General features: G+C 49.8%; 1 protein-coding gene across 1 annotated transcript in view; it reads right to left on the bottom strand.

The window, feature by feature from the left end:
- The window catches only part of RPTOR (regulatory associated protein of MTOR complex 1), a 75295-nt gene continuing 58555 nt past the window's right edge, over positions 1-16740 (bottom strand). Inside the window, exons 24-31 of the mRNA XM_010721427.2 lie at positions 16249-16353; positions 12970-13017; positions 8485-8591; positions 6645-6772; positions 6470-6556; positions 3752-3868; positions 3124-3253; positions 1-2188 (exon numbers count right to left, since the gene is read on the bottom strand). Of these exons, the coding sequence (XP_010719729.1) occupies positions 2120-2188; positions 3124-3253; positions 3752-3868; positions 6470-6556; positions 6645-6772; positions 8485-8591; positions 12970-13017; positions 16249-16353 (791 nt within the window). The 3' untranslated portion in view covers positions 1-2119. The remainder of the gene's footprint in view (positions 2189-3123; positions 3254-3751; positions 3869-6469; positions 6557-6644; positions 6773-8484; positions 8592-12969; positions 13018-16248; positions 16354-16740) is intronic.

Raw genomic sequence — 16740 nt, 5'->3', positions numbered from 1 at the left:
ATATATATTTTAAATTTTTGTAAAATAAATAGAGATAAGTGAACTTTTAGGTAGGATGCTCTCCAGACCCTCGCTTAAACTCCATGATTGAATCTCTGCATCACAGCTGTGAACACGCAGCCCCCAACACAGACTGTGCTCGGATGACAGCTACACCAGGCCAGGTAGCCACAAACCCACCTCGTGGTGGCCACGTGCCCTCGTGCCAGGCAGTTCTCACTCCTTTGACAAATACACTGATAGAAGTTAAAAAGTCTATTGTTTGCTTTCAAGCTGTGTATGTTAATTGGTTACGCAGAGCCCCCGGCGCGGGAGGCACAGCTCTGTTAGATCATCAGTAACATCTGGTAACTCAGAAGTGGACTTTTAGGTAGTTTTTCCTTTAGTTTAAAGCCTTTGAGCCGCGGACCTGCGGAGGGGCCCTTTGTGGGGTCAGCACTGAGCCCTCAGCACTGCTCTGCCCACGCAGTTCAAGGAAGCTCAGCACAAGGAGCATCCAGAGGTGCATGCAGCATTTTGTGGGCAGCCTCCCTGCAAGCCTGGCAGAGCCACTGGGCAGATTCCACGACCCAGCTGCCTGCAAACACAGGGAACGACGTTATCAGGTGTGCAGGGAGGGTCAGAGCCGTGGCAGAGGGGAAGCTGCCATTCACACAGTAAGGGAACGTTTCTCTCCTCTCCATCACCGTCCGCCTCATCTCTGGCAGCGTGCTGAGAGCCTGCAGACCCACCGGTGCAGCTGGAAGGGAACCTGGGGACTTTGGGTTTAGGAAGTCAACCTCTGCGGCCACAGTGATTTTTGCACAGTGCAAGTCCCGTTCTTGGCCAGGGAAATTGCACCTCAGCAGCACTTGAAAGAAATCTGCCTTTTGGCTTTGCATCTCTCTTCCCCACACTGATCTCCAGACACATTCTGGGCTTTAAGGGATAGAAACATTCATTACAGACTCAGAAGGTGCAGATAACAGAGCTGCCTGTTCCCTGGGGAGCTGGGACAAAGCTGCTTGCTCCAAGCAGGAAGACTTACTGTCCTCCCTCTCTTTAGTGATTCCTTTGTGCTCAGACCACGTGTGGTTATGTACCCCATTCTGCAGGGACATGGACAAGCCACAGCCACGCACACACCATGTCTGTACTGCATGCAAGCAGCCTGCAATGTGCAAATGTCCAACACCTCGCTGAATTTTAGCACGTGGAGCGAGAGGAAAGCCTGTGGTTTGAGCTTGGCTCCTCTCAGCTCTGCTGGGCAGAAGATCCACAAGAGTGTTTGCAGAGTTCACTGTGGGCAAAAGGACAGTGACTGCAGCACTGTGACTGAGATACCCCAGCCTGCACCGTGTGCTCGGGTGGAAAGTGGTTACATGAGTGACATGCTCCAGATGGGCTGGGATGACAGAGATGGCCATGCTTTCTTCCCCCTTGTCCTGTACGTGCAACCTTACGACGCGGTGGCATCCTGCCCTGCTCCTGTCTTCTCCCCAGGCTCCATTCCTCAGGATCTCTGCCTTCCTTCTCTGTCGTGTGGTCTTCTCTCTCTTCCAGGGGAAGGGAAACCACATGAGAACAAGGGTCACATAACGGAGATTTCACCCTGCGTCCCCTGCCCACCCTGGGCAGTGCTGGAGCCGTGCAGCTCTGCAGGCAGGCAGCCCAGGGCTGGCTGAGGGCTGGCTGTTTGGCACAGGGCGGTGGCACTGGAGGGGTCCCTCTGTCAGCTGGGACTCACAGAGCTGCAGTGAGTCCTGACGTCAGTCCTGAACGACGCTCCAGCAAAACGAGGAAGCAAAGATCAAAACAAAGAAACTTCTTCGAGGGCACTGCCTCATCCAAAGCTCAGGAGCTGTGTTTCTAACAGAGAAGCCAACCACCGGAAACAAAAATAAAATATTCCTTTTTCTGCAGCTTTGAGAGGATACAGATGAAAAAAAAATAATAATAACAATAGTAGGAGATTGTCTCTCTTCCCCTCGCCCAAATCATCAGTAGCTAAGTCAGAACCAAAACGTTCAAGTCACGGGTTGCAGCAGCAGCCAACACGAAACATTCAAGTCGAGAATCTCGCTATGTACACTGCGGGTGAGGCAGGCACTGCCTGCTGGGACTGCGCTGCCACGAGCCGTTATCTGATCCGCTTCTCCACCGAGTACACCGAGATGTAGTAGTCATTGCTCCCGACTGCCAGGTGAGGCTGTGGAAAGGGCAAAGGGGGATAAATGTGTCAACAGCTGGTGTGTGGTAATGGGTGACATTTCCAGCAGTAATGCCCAGATGCTGGAAAGCTCTGAACGCAGCTCTGACGACGTTTCTGCCAGCACCTACGTTGTCCCACAGAGTTATGTGCCCATTCCAGCCAGAGAAAAAAAATTATGGTGGCTATTAGTTGCCAACCTGTAACATAATTTTTCTAAATGGCTGCAAATCTGCTCGTTAGGAACAGTCATCTGGGCTGAAAATTAACAATCCCTGCTCTGAGAGGGCCAGGAATAACCCTGCTAAGGAGACCTGGGCTGGAGAGGGTTTTGTGAGTTTGCTGATTCGAAGAGCAACACAAACGTTCAGCCACTTCTCCCCCAGCCTCCAGCTGCAGGACAGCCTGTGTGTGCCTTTAGCTTTTGCAGACCTCTGATTGCTTTGTTTTTCTGCTGCACAGCATTAGGTCTTCCTACAGCCTTACGTAAGTGACGGTGTAAAAGCAGCCCCAGAGACACCCGGGCAAACCTGCCGTCTGAAACAGAGGAGGCATGGAATAAATAAGCACAGAGTGCTTGGAAGTGAGAGACTGTCCCTCTGCAGGCAGCTGCAGGCAAAAGCACCATGGAGGATTTCTGTGGTGAGAACCACGGAGCCACACAAGGCTGCAGACCCAGAGCGATGGCGACAGCACAGCAAGCTGAGCCACGGGTCAAAAGGGCTCAGCAGCTCGGAGCTGTGTGCTGGTCTGCTCCGTGGCAGACCCAGGTCCACTGCTGGGACCTTTGCACAGTCATGTGAAATTGACTGGAAGAGGATCTGGGCAAAGGGCTCAAAGACATTCAGAAAACAGGGACAGTTCTGCTCTGTGCTGGGGGGTCTCAACTTTAACTGAGAAATGCAAATTCCAAAATCCAAGAAGAGAATACAGACCCAGTGAGGATGGAAAGCCAGGCAGCTGATGGCTCCGACTCTCTGTCCCATAAAACCATCGTAGTATTTGATATTGTTGATCAGCTCACCGTTTCCATTGTAGATTGCAGTGAACTGATTCATTGAGCCACTGAAAGGAACCCAGAGAGGATGGTGTTATTGACAGCAGTGTGGTAACACCGATATTTTGCCTCCAGCCCTTTTTCAGCTGTGGAGGGCTGAGCTGCCCATCAGGTTGGTGTGCAAGCAGCTCTTACAAGCAGTGAGACCAACATTAACTGTACCATGGCAACCTCAGGAGAGAGATTTGCAGAAAGGCTCCAACCACAGTTACCTGTTACACTGTGGGATTGAGACAGGAAACACGGAGAGCTGTGCTTACATGTGCTGTAGAGTGGGTGCTGGTCCTTGCTCTGTGCCCACACATACGTAGGAACGTGAGACCCTATAGCACCACTCTGCCACCAGTGCAGAGGTTTTGCTGCTGCGTGGAAGGCAGAAAATAACTGGGAACAAAGCTGCATTTTTTGTGGTGAGGTTAAAACTAGTTAACCCATGGGTGAGGTTGCAGTGACAAATCCTCCTCTCTTCTCACTCCAGGGATGCAAGAGGCAAAACAAGAACTTACCATGCAAAGAGGTTGGCTTGTGGGTGAATATCAAGGGCCGTCAGCCCTTTGACTATCTGCAGGACCTTCATGGACTCTGGCATCCGGGGGTCGAAGAAGCGCACGTCTCCGTTCACACTGCCAACACAGGAGGTTCACAACATCAGGCCGTACCCAGGCCAGGTCCTGCAGCCCTCAAGCACAGCCTGCCTGCAAGCTGACCGCCCCCAGCAGAAGGTTAGCAGACAGAGGACACGCACCACTGCCTCCTCTGCCAATGCAGCTGAATTTCCACTGATGTCGTTGATGTTTGGTACCATCCACAAAGCACTAAGTGCCGTGCAAACAGCTCTGCCTCTGCCCTCGGGAGCGATCCGTTCGTACTTTGATCACTTACAGCCCAGCCCCGAGTACGAGTGCCTCTACTGTTACGTCGTCTCCAATGCACTAAGCTACATGTCAGAACCAAATTCCTTCTCCTTTTCGCAGCAGAAAATTGGGTTAGAAAACTGTAACCAGATGGGATCTGCTGGTACAATCCATTACACCGAATGTCTGCACACAGGAGCACATCCCCGCCGCCCAGAGCGATCTGTAGACCCCACATAACAAACACTGCTTAACACCCAGGCTGTGTCAGCTCCACTTGTGGCTTTATGAGAGAGGAGAAGATGGGGAAAGCAATAGCAGCAGTGACAAGATGCCGTGCTTGGTAAATCGAGCACCTCTCCAACACAAACGATTTCTTGTTGTTAAGTGATGTCTCCAAAATAACCGAGTAGAATCCCATCTGTTACAAGAGGACACATCTCCTATAGCCCTGGAACAGAGGGCTGAAGATTTTGTGAAGGCTCATCTGCTCCTCTGCGCTCCTTAGAACAGACTGCAGGGACAGGCACAGATCTCTCACGGATACTAAAGGCAGGGTCACTCATCTGGCCTTACTCTCCTGGCAGCACATGTAAGGGTTCTGACACCACAACTTTTGAAGTGCTTTTTTTTTCCCCTCTCAAGTCCCTGGTGATTGTGTACAACTGTCAGTCACATTACAGAGTTCAGAACAACTGAAAAAACATTAAGAAGTATATTGCCTCCTGTTTTCTTACCTCCAGAATATCTAATACTCATCAAAAGCTGCTATACAGGATTACTTCTACCATCATAAGAAGCTGCAACTCCAGCTGTCACATAATTAAATTCAAGACAAATTAAACTCCAGGTTAATTTACATCCAGAATACCGGATGGAAATACTACTTGAGAGAGATGAAACATAGAGTACATTCATTTAATGCATCATGTGGTGAACCAGTGCTGAGCAATGAGGGCCACAGGACCCAGGTCAGAGCCAGCCATTCTGTCTTCAACACTCCCATCTCTGGTCCAGATGAAGTTTCTGTTACTCAGAGAATTACTCCATAAGCAATGCAGTGCCTCACAGTATTTTTTAGGAAATAGTTACACCAGAATCTTCTGTGACCTACAGTTTGTTTTCCTTGGATCATAGAATCACAGAATCATAGGATGGCCTTGGCTGAAAAGGAGCACAGCGCTCATCCAGTCCCAACCCCCTGCTGTGTGCAGGTCGCCAACCCCCAGCCCAGGCTGCCCAGAGCCACATCCAGCCTGGCCTTGAATGCCTGCAGGGATGGGGCATCCACAGCCTCCTTGGGCAACCTGTTCCAGTGCCTCACCACCCTGTGGGTGAAAAACTTCCTCCTAATATCTAACCTAAAACCATTCCCCCTTGTCCTATCACTATCCACCCATGTAAACAGTCGTTCCCCCTCCACGGATCTTGATGTCAAATGAATGAGAGAGTGAAGTGGGAGAAAGTGAGAGCAATGGGGTTTGCCTCCAGAATGAGACCAGACCTGTCTGCTGAGGCACACCACGTCCTCATACCCTTTCAATCCTGAGAAACAGCATCATTTGCTGGTGAGCACATCGAGGAGTGGGAAAAATGAGCCTTCAGATACAGGCTGGCCAAGCATGCAGGCCTGAGCCCTGGGATTGTTGAAAGAGATTAGAGAAAGGAAGATTAAAAACTCTCGTATGTGAGCCTGACAAATCTGGCAGCCATGTCACTGAAGTCTCCTTCTGAAAAATCTTAGTGATTATTTTGCTGACCCATCCCCCACTTCAGGAAAGTTCTGCATCACAGAAAATGGGTTTGTTTGCATTTTGTGACCAAGTAAAAAAGAGCCTCTCTGTGTGCAAACAGCAGCATCGTGACAATAAATTATAATCTGTTGTTCTTTAATGGCCAAATAAGTATATGCTGCTCTATGCAGTATTTACCAGGCTGCAGAAATGGATTTATGTGTAGAAAATTGCTAGATGGCGAAGTAATCCTGCGCAGCAATATGCCCAACAGATGCAACATAAACCTCCTTCCTTCTCGCGTTCCATCTCAAATGACCCCACAAAGATGCTGGCAATAAAGAACAACAACATAATGATGCTATATCTAGCTTGGGTTTCTGGTTCACTCGATGCCTCCCTCACACGCCTCGTGATAGTGATTTCAGCACAGATACTTTCTTGTTTACTCTCAGACCTCACTAACAGGCTTCCAAAGAAAGCTCTGCCTTTCTTTTTGCCTTCTCGCCACCAAGTTCGCAGCAGGAGTTAATTACTGAAGCAACTGTCAAACTCTTTACACTTTTAGCTCCTGAAATACCAGAGGCGGATTTTAAGCAGCAAAGCAAAACAGCTCCAACAGTGAAATCTCTCCTACCTGACGCTCATGATGTTGCCTTCAGGATGCTTCTGCAGGTACGCCTTCACCACCCAGGCTGTGTGCTCTCTGTAGGTCATGACACGGCTGAGGAATAAGCAGAGAGGGGAGAGGTGGTGAAGGCACAGTGGGGGGAAGGCGAGGGTCCCACAGAGCAGGGCAGCACAGGGATTACCATTCGCTCAGAGCCATCCTGCGGTCGAACACGCGGATGGAGCCGTCACCCAGCCCTGCCACGATCAGCGACCGATGGGAGTCGCACGACAGGCTGGTCACACAGCTGTCTGCCCCGGTGGGGATGTCCTGCAGAGAGAGCACACAAAGTCCAGCTGACACCGAGGCTGTCTTCAGCCTGCAGCCCCCAGGAGGAGGCATGAGGGGCAGGCTGCTAAGCCAGACACATCCCTGTTCTCCTCCTCCTCCTCCTTTCCCCATTCTGTACATCAGTTCAAAACCAAACCACGGTTAAACCGTGGCACTGCATTGGTGCAGCCTTCCTCCGGACTCTCTGGATAGACCAGAAGTGGGAGTGGTGGCCCTGGAGATGATGGTCACTGCAGTGTGTGATAGAGCTGCGCGTCCCACAGCTCATCCCAAAGAGCCCAGGGGAGGAATTCCCCTTTTTGTGAAAAGCAAGGTGCAGTCTGTTTTGGGAAGGAAAAGTTCATATTATCCTCTACTAAGTGTATTTACTGAGATAAAACAAATTGCCAGAGGGGTTATTTCTCCATGAACCATCTTTGTCAGGTGTAAGCTGTGAAAGCCACCAGGACGGCAGGCAGGGTGGTAAATGTTTGGAGGACTTTAATCAAGGAAGATGAATGTAGCTTCTAATGGCACATACAAGAACACATATAAACCCAAAACTAAACATGTCACAGTCATTACAGTCTGTGTGCCTCTGCAGCTCTGGAGCAGTGTGAGAGCAGACACAGCCTTGCACAGTGCCGTGCCACCTAGCAGTGACAAGCATTCAGGTGTTCTCCTTAGATGGCAGACACTGTGTGCACTAAAAGAAATGACACGAAGGAAGAAAGCTGGAGCTCACAAGGAGCTGTGCTGGGAGAGCACGTGGTGCACCCTCACTCCGATGCTGTTTGCTTCCCTCTTTCTGCTTGCCATAAGCAAAAGAATTGCTCGGAATCATGCCTATGGTTGGCATGAAGAAAAACATTTTCAGTTACAACAAGTAAGAACTAAGCAATGCTGCAAAAGTGGGATAACAATCAGGAGGCACGTTAGAGCTGCATTAGCTAATTTCACACTTCAGTCCTATTTTTGTTGTCGCACATATTCACCTTTCCTAGCTGCTATTCACAGCTGAGTGAAGGAGCTGCTGGCTGGATCACCCAACTCCAGGGCTGTTTGAGCCAGCCATGCTAACTGCCTGAAAGCAGAGCACGCCTTTGAAGCAGGAACAAGCAGCAGAAGTGAAAATGAGGTACTTGCTTCTTCAGCTACATCCAAAGTGCTTCCAGAGGTTCACTTTTTGCAGTTCAAAGAGTGGGAAGCACCTTTGTTAGCTCAGCTTACATCGCTTTCTGCTCTTTGTGCTGAATTTCAGTTTTCCAGTGTTACTGAGTCAGGAAGTTCCAACCACTCCAATTTCAACACCACCACTCTTTGTAATTAAAAACAAACTCTTTTTTAGATGCTTGCAGCACAATCACTCGTCCTCATCATTTCAAAGATTTTCACCTCCTGAATTTTGATGTTTTCTAGTTTACACAGGAAAAAAAAAAAAGTGAAAGTAATTAAGATTAACATAGGCCTAATCATCCTGCTTTGCAGGGTTAAAGCACGGCAGCATTTATCCAGGGTTGATTATTTCTAGGAAGTCTGGAAACAAGCCTTCCTGTTCTCTGCAGCACGGCAACCTCACTCAGCAACCTGCTGCAGATGCAGAGCCGTGTGCTCACTGCTCACAGGACACCCCAGCAGCTCTCCTGCGTGCGGGCAGCAGTGTGGGAGTGTTCCTGGAGGGAAATGCCGAGGGGGACACGCGTGGATCTTACCTGCACTTTCATTTCCCGGTCTGTGTCCCAGATGCGGATTATCCTCACATCTCCCGAGGTCATGAGCAGCCCAGTCTCTTGTTCCCAGTCGACCACCATTCCTGCTCCTAGGAGAAAACAAAGGCAGGGTATGTAAATTACTCCCCAAGTCAGCAGAGGCAGATGTGCACTACTTACAGCCCAGCGTCCGTAGCACAAGGCCACGGAATCTGTTGTTGCTACAGGAAATCTGCAACTGCATACACACATCCACACAACTCCAAATGGGATCACAGCACGTGGTCCTGGATTTGAGTCCAGTTTATGGCCTCTACTTCTTGGCTGGAGGAAATGCTTAGGAAAGCCTGGGTGCAGAATGTAAACCCGTGGGGCAGACACGGCCCTGCAGGGGTCCTCATAAACCACCCACCCCACACAGAACGCTGCACCCAGCAAAGACTGAAGCAGGCCAAAGTGGCGGCATCACACACAGCAAAACATCTGATCCTCTGCATTGCTGTGATCCCTCATTTTAAGAGAAGCTTCTGAACAAGAAATACTAACAGCAGTGCTGCAGGGTACCGACCTAAACATTGCTAGGAGTAAAAACCAATTTGCTATACAACAGGTTTGGCAATTACACTGCCTAAAATACATCTGTGAGAGTTTCTGATCCTCATCTTCGAGGGCACAAACTGATTGCTGGCTGAAGTTTGCACAGAAGTCCTCATGTAAGCCTCCTGCATCACAGAATGGATATCCCTAACACCTGATTTTGGCATCTGCACACGGACAGGTTGGCAGCCTGTGTGAACCGGTGATCTTTGCTGGTATGGCAATTTGCAGAGACTCCCTCTGCAAATTCCCACCTCCCTTCCAGTCAGGGAACAACGTGCCCCACAGCCACTGAGTGAGCTCCCTCAGCCCACACAGAGCACACTGCTGTCAGAACACAGCAGTGCTTGGACCCGGGAATTAACTGCAACAAAACCCTTCATTAGGAGGGGAACCCTCCAAGGAACAATGCTTGTACGTTTCATTAGAGGGAACTTCTGGACCACCACAGCGTGCATACATGTTGCTAAAAGCAGAGAGCTGAGCACCAACCACCCTTCGCTGTTTATGCCGCAAAGGCTGACCAACCCAAAGCTACACAGGGTTACAGGGATGCTTTGATTCATTAAAAACACTCCATGGGAGCGTTAAAAACACTTCGCCAACCAAGGAGCAGCAGCCGGTGCCGCCTGCAGAGGGCGCGCGGGCGCCGAGTAGAATGGCCGGGTGCGGCGGGCGCGCGAAACCGCGGCTTAAATGCGGCCGCGGGGAGAAAAAACCTTTGTGACACAGCGCGGGTGTTCGGCTGCGAGTGGCGCGGGAGGGCGCCTTCCGACGCTGCGGCTGAAGCGGCACCGACTGCCAGAAACGAAACAGAAAGAGCGGAACTATTCCAGCAAAGGGCAAATGGCGTCATGGGGGGAACACAGAACGCTGGCTCACGTCTACATGTTAAATCGTAGTGTTTTAGGATGAGGGGAAAACAGAGACTTACTGCTAATTATAATTTCCTTTTTAATTAACGGATGTCCTTCTCCAGGACTCACCTGCTGAGCGCTGGCTGGTGGCTGCAGGATGCTTCGGCCTCACTGAAGCAGAAAGGAAAAGCATCCTGCGGGTACCTGCAGCCCTGCTCCTGAGCTCCTCCTGCTTACAGAAGTGGGGCACAGAGGGGTGACCCCATGCAGCCCCTCGAGCTGTGACCCCACACGGCCCCTGACACACCTGAGACCACGCACCTGCAGGACCGGGAGCCAGCAATGCAGTTCCCCGAAAGCATCGTTAGCTAAGATTAAGGTTATCTTGTAAGGAATGATGTGTTTCCAGGTAACAAGTGATAAATCATCCACAATGCAGGGGGAAAAAAATGAGGTGGTTGTTGCTGTTCCTGAGCCATTTAGCACAAGTGCTTGCAGTGCTGTGTGATGGGAGATGATGAGCAAAGCAGCCGCTCTTGAGGCTGTAACTTCCTATGGCTGCTCCCCCAGGATTCCCCCCGTGCATCAGATATGTGTCTCATGGGGACTGTTCCCTGTATAAGTTTCAATAAATAACAGCAATGTTGAAAACAGCTGCCTTCTGGTGTCTGTGCTTATTTTTTTAATCATGGCTGAATGTGGGCAGCCTGCACCAGGCACCATCAGGAACACCTGCACAGCCCACAGACAGCAGCACCTTGCACTGTGATGGATGATTTCTGACCACAGACCCCCGTGGCTGAGCAGTGAGGCACAGCGCTGCCTTCCCCTCCATTTGGCAGTGGGAGGGCTGCGTGACCTCACCTCATTAATTCTCACAGTATCCTTCAGTCAGTGTCACTCTCCTCATGCCAAGGACTACGCACAGCGAGGGAGAGCAGGACCTGCGATGTTGGAAATGCACACAAACCCCTGGAGCTGCAACATCTCCAATTACGTTATTTCTGTAACCAGAACTCAGGCGTTTCTCCCAAATTTGTTCCTATGGGACTTACCCCCAGGCTCCGGGAGGTGTGGGCTCACTTTACCTTCCCCCCTGCTCTACAGCACAACCTCAGTGTGATTCTGATCCTTGAACCATTTGCTGGCTGCAGCCTCCCTGGGGCACAGACACCCCCGGATCCCCTCAGGTGCTGAGACCCCCCAGGCTGCCTCTTCTTCTCCCTCTCCCACCTGCAGGGTTACGGAGCGCAGGAGCAGCAGCGTGACTGAAAGCAGAGCACAGCCCCAGAGGGCACGGCCCCGTATTTCTGCAGTGCAGGTACTGACGTCCTTCACTTTGTTAGGGAAGCCCCAGGAGAGCAGGAAGGAAGCAGGGAGCTGGCAAGCATGTGCTTCTTCTTTCTTGCTTGGCGTAAGTAGAAATTTGCTTGAGGTACGACAGATGACGGCTGTTTACCTACTGGGGCCAACAGCTCCCACGAGGCAGCGATGGATGGGAGTGCATGCAGGTTGGACATACATCCCCTGGTTAACACATCTCCCTGTATCACTCGGGGGGCCCTGGGGACGGAGGCAATGCAGCTCACACGGACGTGAGGGATTCTGCTGCTGATCTGCACTCGGTGGCCCGATGTGACCTGCACCATCATTAAACCATTGGTCTTTCTCCAACGTACCAGAGATCTGCAGTGCAGCCATTTGCGCAGAGCGAGGCATGAATGAAGAGACAGCCCCTTAGCTTCCATTCAGTAAAATCCCCACAGGAGACTGGGCAAAGAGAATGGATTTTTGGTGCTCTAGTGATGAAATAGTGATGCATTCTGCTGCCAAATGAATGGCGAACCTCATGTGCTTTTAAGATTTCCTTAGCAGGCGAGAAGAGATCGTGAATATTTCGTATTGATTCCCAGGTATTTGCTTGCAGTTGCAGGGATGCAGTGCAGTTGCTTGGCATTAGCAGCACTGATCCAACAAGAGAGTTGCTGTCCCTTCCTTACGCTGCTCTCGGATGCCTGCATTACCAAGCAGGGAATTCCCTGCAGCCACGCCTTGCTAATCTCAGCCTTTCCATTTGAGAATAGATTTCTGAGCGAAACAATGATGAATAGATTTCTGAGCCACAATGATGAAAGCAACACATCAGCTTTGCTAATTTCAACTGCAGTGCTTTGCTTCCGAAGAGGGATCTGCAAAGACCTCCAGCTAAAGAGCTCTGCATCGCACACCCCCGCAACCATTTCCGTTCTGTTGATCACTACGGATGTGCTTGGCTCATATCAGTCAGCAAAGATCGATAATTGCAGAGCAGCTCAGGAGCATCACGTCAGCACTCACCCCACGTATGTGTGTGCACACAGATGCTGGCATGTCAGCCATCTGCTTCCCAGCAGCAAGAAGGGGTCAGGCTTGGTGCCACGCAGCGCTGGGTCCCACAGCAGGAGGCTGGGGGCTCATCTACCTCCCTGCCACATGAAAGAACAGAACCTGTACCATTTACCGGGCATTTCCCTGCCAAAGGACTAAGTTCACTCTCCTAAGCCTGCTAGGTGAGATTCTTTAGCTTCTCTCTCTGAAGTGATCTTTATAGCAAAAGTGTATTACAAAATAATCCCAGCAAAATCCACATCAGCTTAATGGCCTCTTGCATTTGGAACCTGTCTTCCAAACTCCTTTGCCTGGGGATGCTTTGAGATCTTCCAAGAAAGAGAGATTTCTGCCTCCCAGAAAACTGCCCACGCTTCCTGCGCAGAGCTCAGCAGATGATGCAGACCTGTGGATCTTTATCCTTTCCTTCAGTGCCGGGCTGAGCTCACCCAGAGCTCACAGCACCGTCCCCGCATTGCTCACAGCCATCACAGACACACACAGCATGAGGAATGGAGAGGGAGGAGCAGCAAAGCCTTCCAGGAGCCACGAGGACCCAGCAATCATTCCAAACAACGCCAAAAACCAACCAACCAACCAACCAGACGTGGACAAGGAGCTCCTTCCCACCCCGCCTAGCCATAGGAACAGGAAAGAAAGCACTCACCTCCCTGCTTACTTCTGTCAAGATAGATTGAAACCCTTCGGGCCAGACCTGTGAGAAGACAGGGATTAGGGGTGACACCACGGGTCAAGCCAGAGCAAAACAAATCTTACAACAGGATTAGAAAAAGCAAATCGAAGCAAAGGACAGGACAAGAGAGAGAAGCAGAAGCATCGAGAGCAGCACATGCCTCCATCCTGAGCAGCATTAGTTCGGTCACAGCCCCTTCCCAGGACCAGTGGCTGTGCACACACCATGCCTGCAGGTCTGACATTTCCTCTTGAACGAGGAGATCTCGGGAGCTGCACTGAGCTCTGAGTGAGAGGAGAGCCAGGGCCAGAGCCCAGGTTGCACAGCCCTGGTACCAGTGGGGAACTGCAGCTCCCATGGAACTGACAGAGCACAGCGTGGGTGCATCACACACACAGAGCTGGAGGGGAGCAGCCCAAGGGCAGCTGGGAGCACATTCCAGAACTGCTTGGCTTCTCCTACAGCTTTTCTGCAGAATTTATGCTGCCTTGAAACACTATGGCCACTGACAACATCTTCTGCCTTTTTCTCAGATCCTCCTGTCTCTCGTGTTTGTCATGTGAGAAGTAACACTGCATTACACCAGAGCACCTGGTACCGATGCATCTTTAATTTTGACTTAAAGAGGCTTTCTTGGCACATCGTGCATGCAGACGCAGATCTAATTAAGATCAAAATCAGCACAGTCAACTGCCCACACAGCAGTTTACCAATGTTTAAGATCCACCAGCCCTGAGTCTCACTCAAGCCGACTGATGTGCAATGAGCTGGGGTCAAGCTATTTCTGAGCGAGAGCATCTGACCCAGCTCAGCACTCGGTGCATTCAGTTCTTTCACCTCGGGCTGCACAGCACAAGGAAGGTCTGGAGGAGTGCAAGAGGTTAAGCTTTGTGCCTCACCCTGTATCATCCCCCATCACAGTCTCTGAGCATCTGTTATTGTCAATACCCCATTCCTTTGACAAGCCAGTGATGCCTTCAAGTTTCCAAAGGCTGTATTTAGGTACTGTGTATTCCTCCTTCCTTTTATAAGAGGGAAAACTGCCTACAAGTCAGTATTCTGCTTGCAACAAGACTGTTAAATTCAGAGATGAGTCTGACATTGGGGAAAAGGATGGGAGTGGAGAGAAGGAAATCAATAGTGGGAGCACACAAACCCCAGCAAAACTCCTGAGCTCTGCAGCTTCAAAGATGCATCTTCAGTTTTATGAGCCAGCGCTGGACCACAACTCAAGTCTTGGCAGGAAAAGATAACTGTTCAATAGAGAGCCTCATTTCCAAGGGGACTTGATCCACATAGCTCTTTTGAACTGAGTACTGTTATTTCTCTCTCCACAAAAATCTGCCCTTTTCTTCTTCTGAACCTAGTTCTATTGCTTCAAAGGTGAAAGGCAAGGGAAACAGGGCCCAGACTTCCTAAGGCCTTACTTGAAAGAAAAGGCAAAAACATCTTAAGAGAACAGATACAAGTTTCGGCACACTTGTTTTGGCAAGTGTAAACTCTCAACTCTTAGAGCTAAATCAGCTCTTGCTCAGCTCTTAACCTATTTTGCAACGTCAAACATCACTGCTCTCTAACAACCCTTTCTTCTACATTAAAGCCCTGTAGAGAAGAAGGTGAAGTCAGCAAATGCTATGTCCTTATATAAGGTACACGTAGGAAGCAAGGCAGGAAAATGGAGTTAGCCTGAAGGAGTTCAGTCTACAGCTGTCAGCATCTTCCCTGAACACGAGTGATGATGCAGCAAGAAGAAGATGTAAGAGCAGTCCAGGGGAATTCCCAGGCATCAGCTGTTCAGCTGAGTCCATCACCAAGGAAGCAAGATTCAGAGCCCAGGGATGGTAAATGTTAATCGACATCCTTCATGAAAACTTGTTGGCAAGAAAGGAACACGGACCAACTGAATGACACTACAAAGGGCAACTTGAGATGACTGCAGGATACTTTCCTCTCTGCCTACGGACGAACGCACGCCGTGCATCACCACTGTTTTCATCCTGCTTTTATTGACATCTCTGCAAAGAGCAAGTTTGGACCATGGCAATTTTCTCAGTATGCTGCAGACATCCAGCAGCTTCTCATCAGTTCTGCACACATACTGCAGTGAGGCACAGAGCCTAACGTTACCTCAAATGCAGTTCCTCATTCCTAAAACGCCGGAGACGAAACAGGAGGTATTAAGGAAAACAGCAGATACGAGCTCAACAAGGCAGCACTGGTAAAATCCAATGAATAGCTAAAAGAGCTGTGTCAGACTCCTGTGATGAGCCACAAGCTCTGAAATGAGAACTGTCAGATTTTAAGGTCAGAATGAGTGATGGTGGTCATCCTATCTGACCTCTCGCACAGCACAAGCCAGAGAATCTCACCCAGCAATTCCTGCATTAATCCCACAAGCACTGATTGAACTACAGCACATCTAGAAAAACCTGTTAGCCTTGGTTAAAACTATTCAAGTGATAGAGAAACCCCATTAGAGCATTAGTACATTATCAGGTCTCAGAAGGACAGAATGTCCATCTCCTTTAATATCTTAAAACAGACTTCAGGATTACCTAACCTACTCTTCTGGTTTCATCCTGTGCACAGCAGGATGTCAGTGCTTCTTTTTACATCTTTTTCTAAGTTTTCTAGCATCCAAAGCTGTTCGATGTTTAACTGTGCTGTCGTGCAAGTGCCAGATCTGGACTGCATATTCCCTTGTCACCTCCTGACCCACAACGAGCAGTGGACAGTAAATGCTGGAATTGAGCTAAATGAAGTCAGAGGTGCAACATGCAAAGCTGTGCGAAGGCTGAGCATCCCATCAGAAGGAAAGAGGCAGTATGTGAGCCACTATCCCACCCAGAAGGGAAGAACAAACTCTTGCCACAAGGAGCAGGGCAGTTCCATCGTTGTTCTACAGATCTCTCCTTAGGAACGGGCTAGAGGAACACCTGGCCAAGACAGCTGCTCTGAGGCTTGTGAAGGACAGAACTTTGTGCCCTTCTGCACCCCAGTAAGAGGCTGCTCTAGCTGTTCTTCAGCATGTATGGGAGGTCGTTGTGTTGGACTTTTAGTCTTGGTGGTTTGTTTTATGAGAAACAAAACTTGGCCAAAGGCCATTCCAGAAAGGCAGAGACTGTTAAACAAGGATGTTACCGGTGGCTGATGTTGAGAAACCCATTTTACTGTACTCATCCTACGAAAAAAAACATTTCAACATGAATTACCTCTGACCTCCCATTCCCCTCCTCCAGGCAGAGGACCTACCTCGTGTAGTTGGCAGCATGTCTGACAGCCCCTGCCACGCTGTAACCATCTCCGGGTTCTTCTCCAGGTCTGCAAAGTTCTTCCATACTCTGATGGCACCATCATCTTGGGAAGCACAAAGAAGAGAACACGATGCCATGTCATTGCCAATGCAACCCTCGTAATTGTGCACAATAAAAAGAACAGAAGCAACACTGTGCTCGTAACAAACTCCAGAACTGAGAGCCTCACCAGAACTTAACACTTTTTATTAGAGTTGTTTTTTCTTTAATCTTATTCCATAAAGTCTGAAGGATTGTTCTGCTGGGAACTGCTCTAGAGGAACTTTCCTCCTTCCTACAAATAACACCTGACATCAGATGTCGTTCATCTCTTTGACCAATTTTCTCTAGGAACTGTCTCTGTCCTCCTTGCTCCTGCACTGAGAACCACATAAATACCCTCCTAAATACAAAATACAGCCCCACAAAGAAGCTGAATCAAAGCCCAGCC

This window comes from Meleagris gallopavo, chromosome 20, assembly GCF_000146605.3.
Source record: "Meleagris gallopavo isolate NT-WF06-2002-E0010 breed Aviagen turkey brand Nicholas breeding stock chromosome 20, Turkey_5.1, whole genome shotgun sequence".
Classification (NCBI taxonomy): Eukaryota; Metazoa; Chordata; class Aves; order Galliformes; family Phasianidae; genus Meleagris; species Meleagris gallopavo.
Note: the sequence above shows the minus strand (reverse complement) of the source record. Positions and strands in the feature narration are given on the sequence as shown.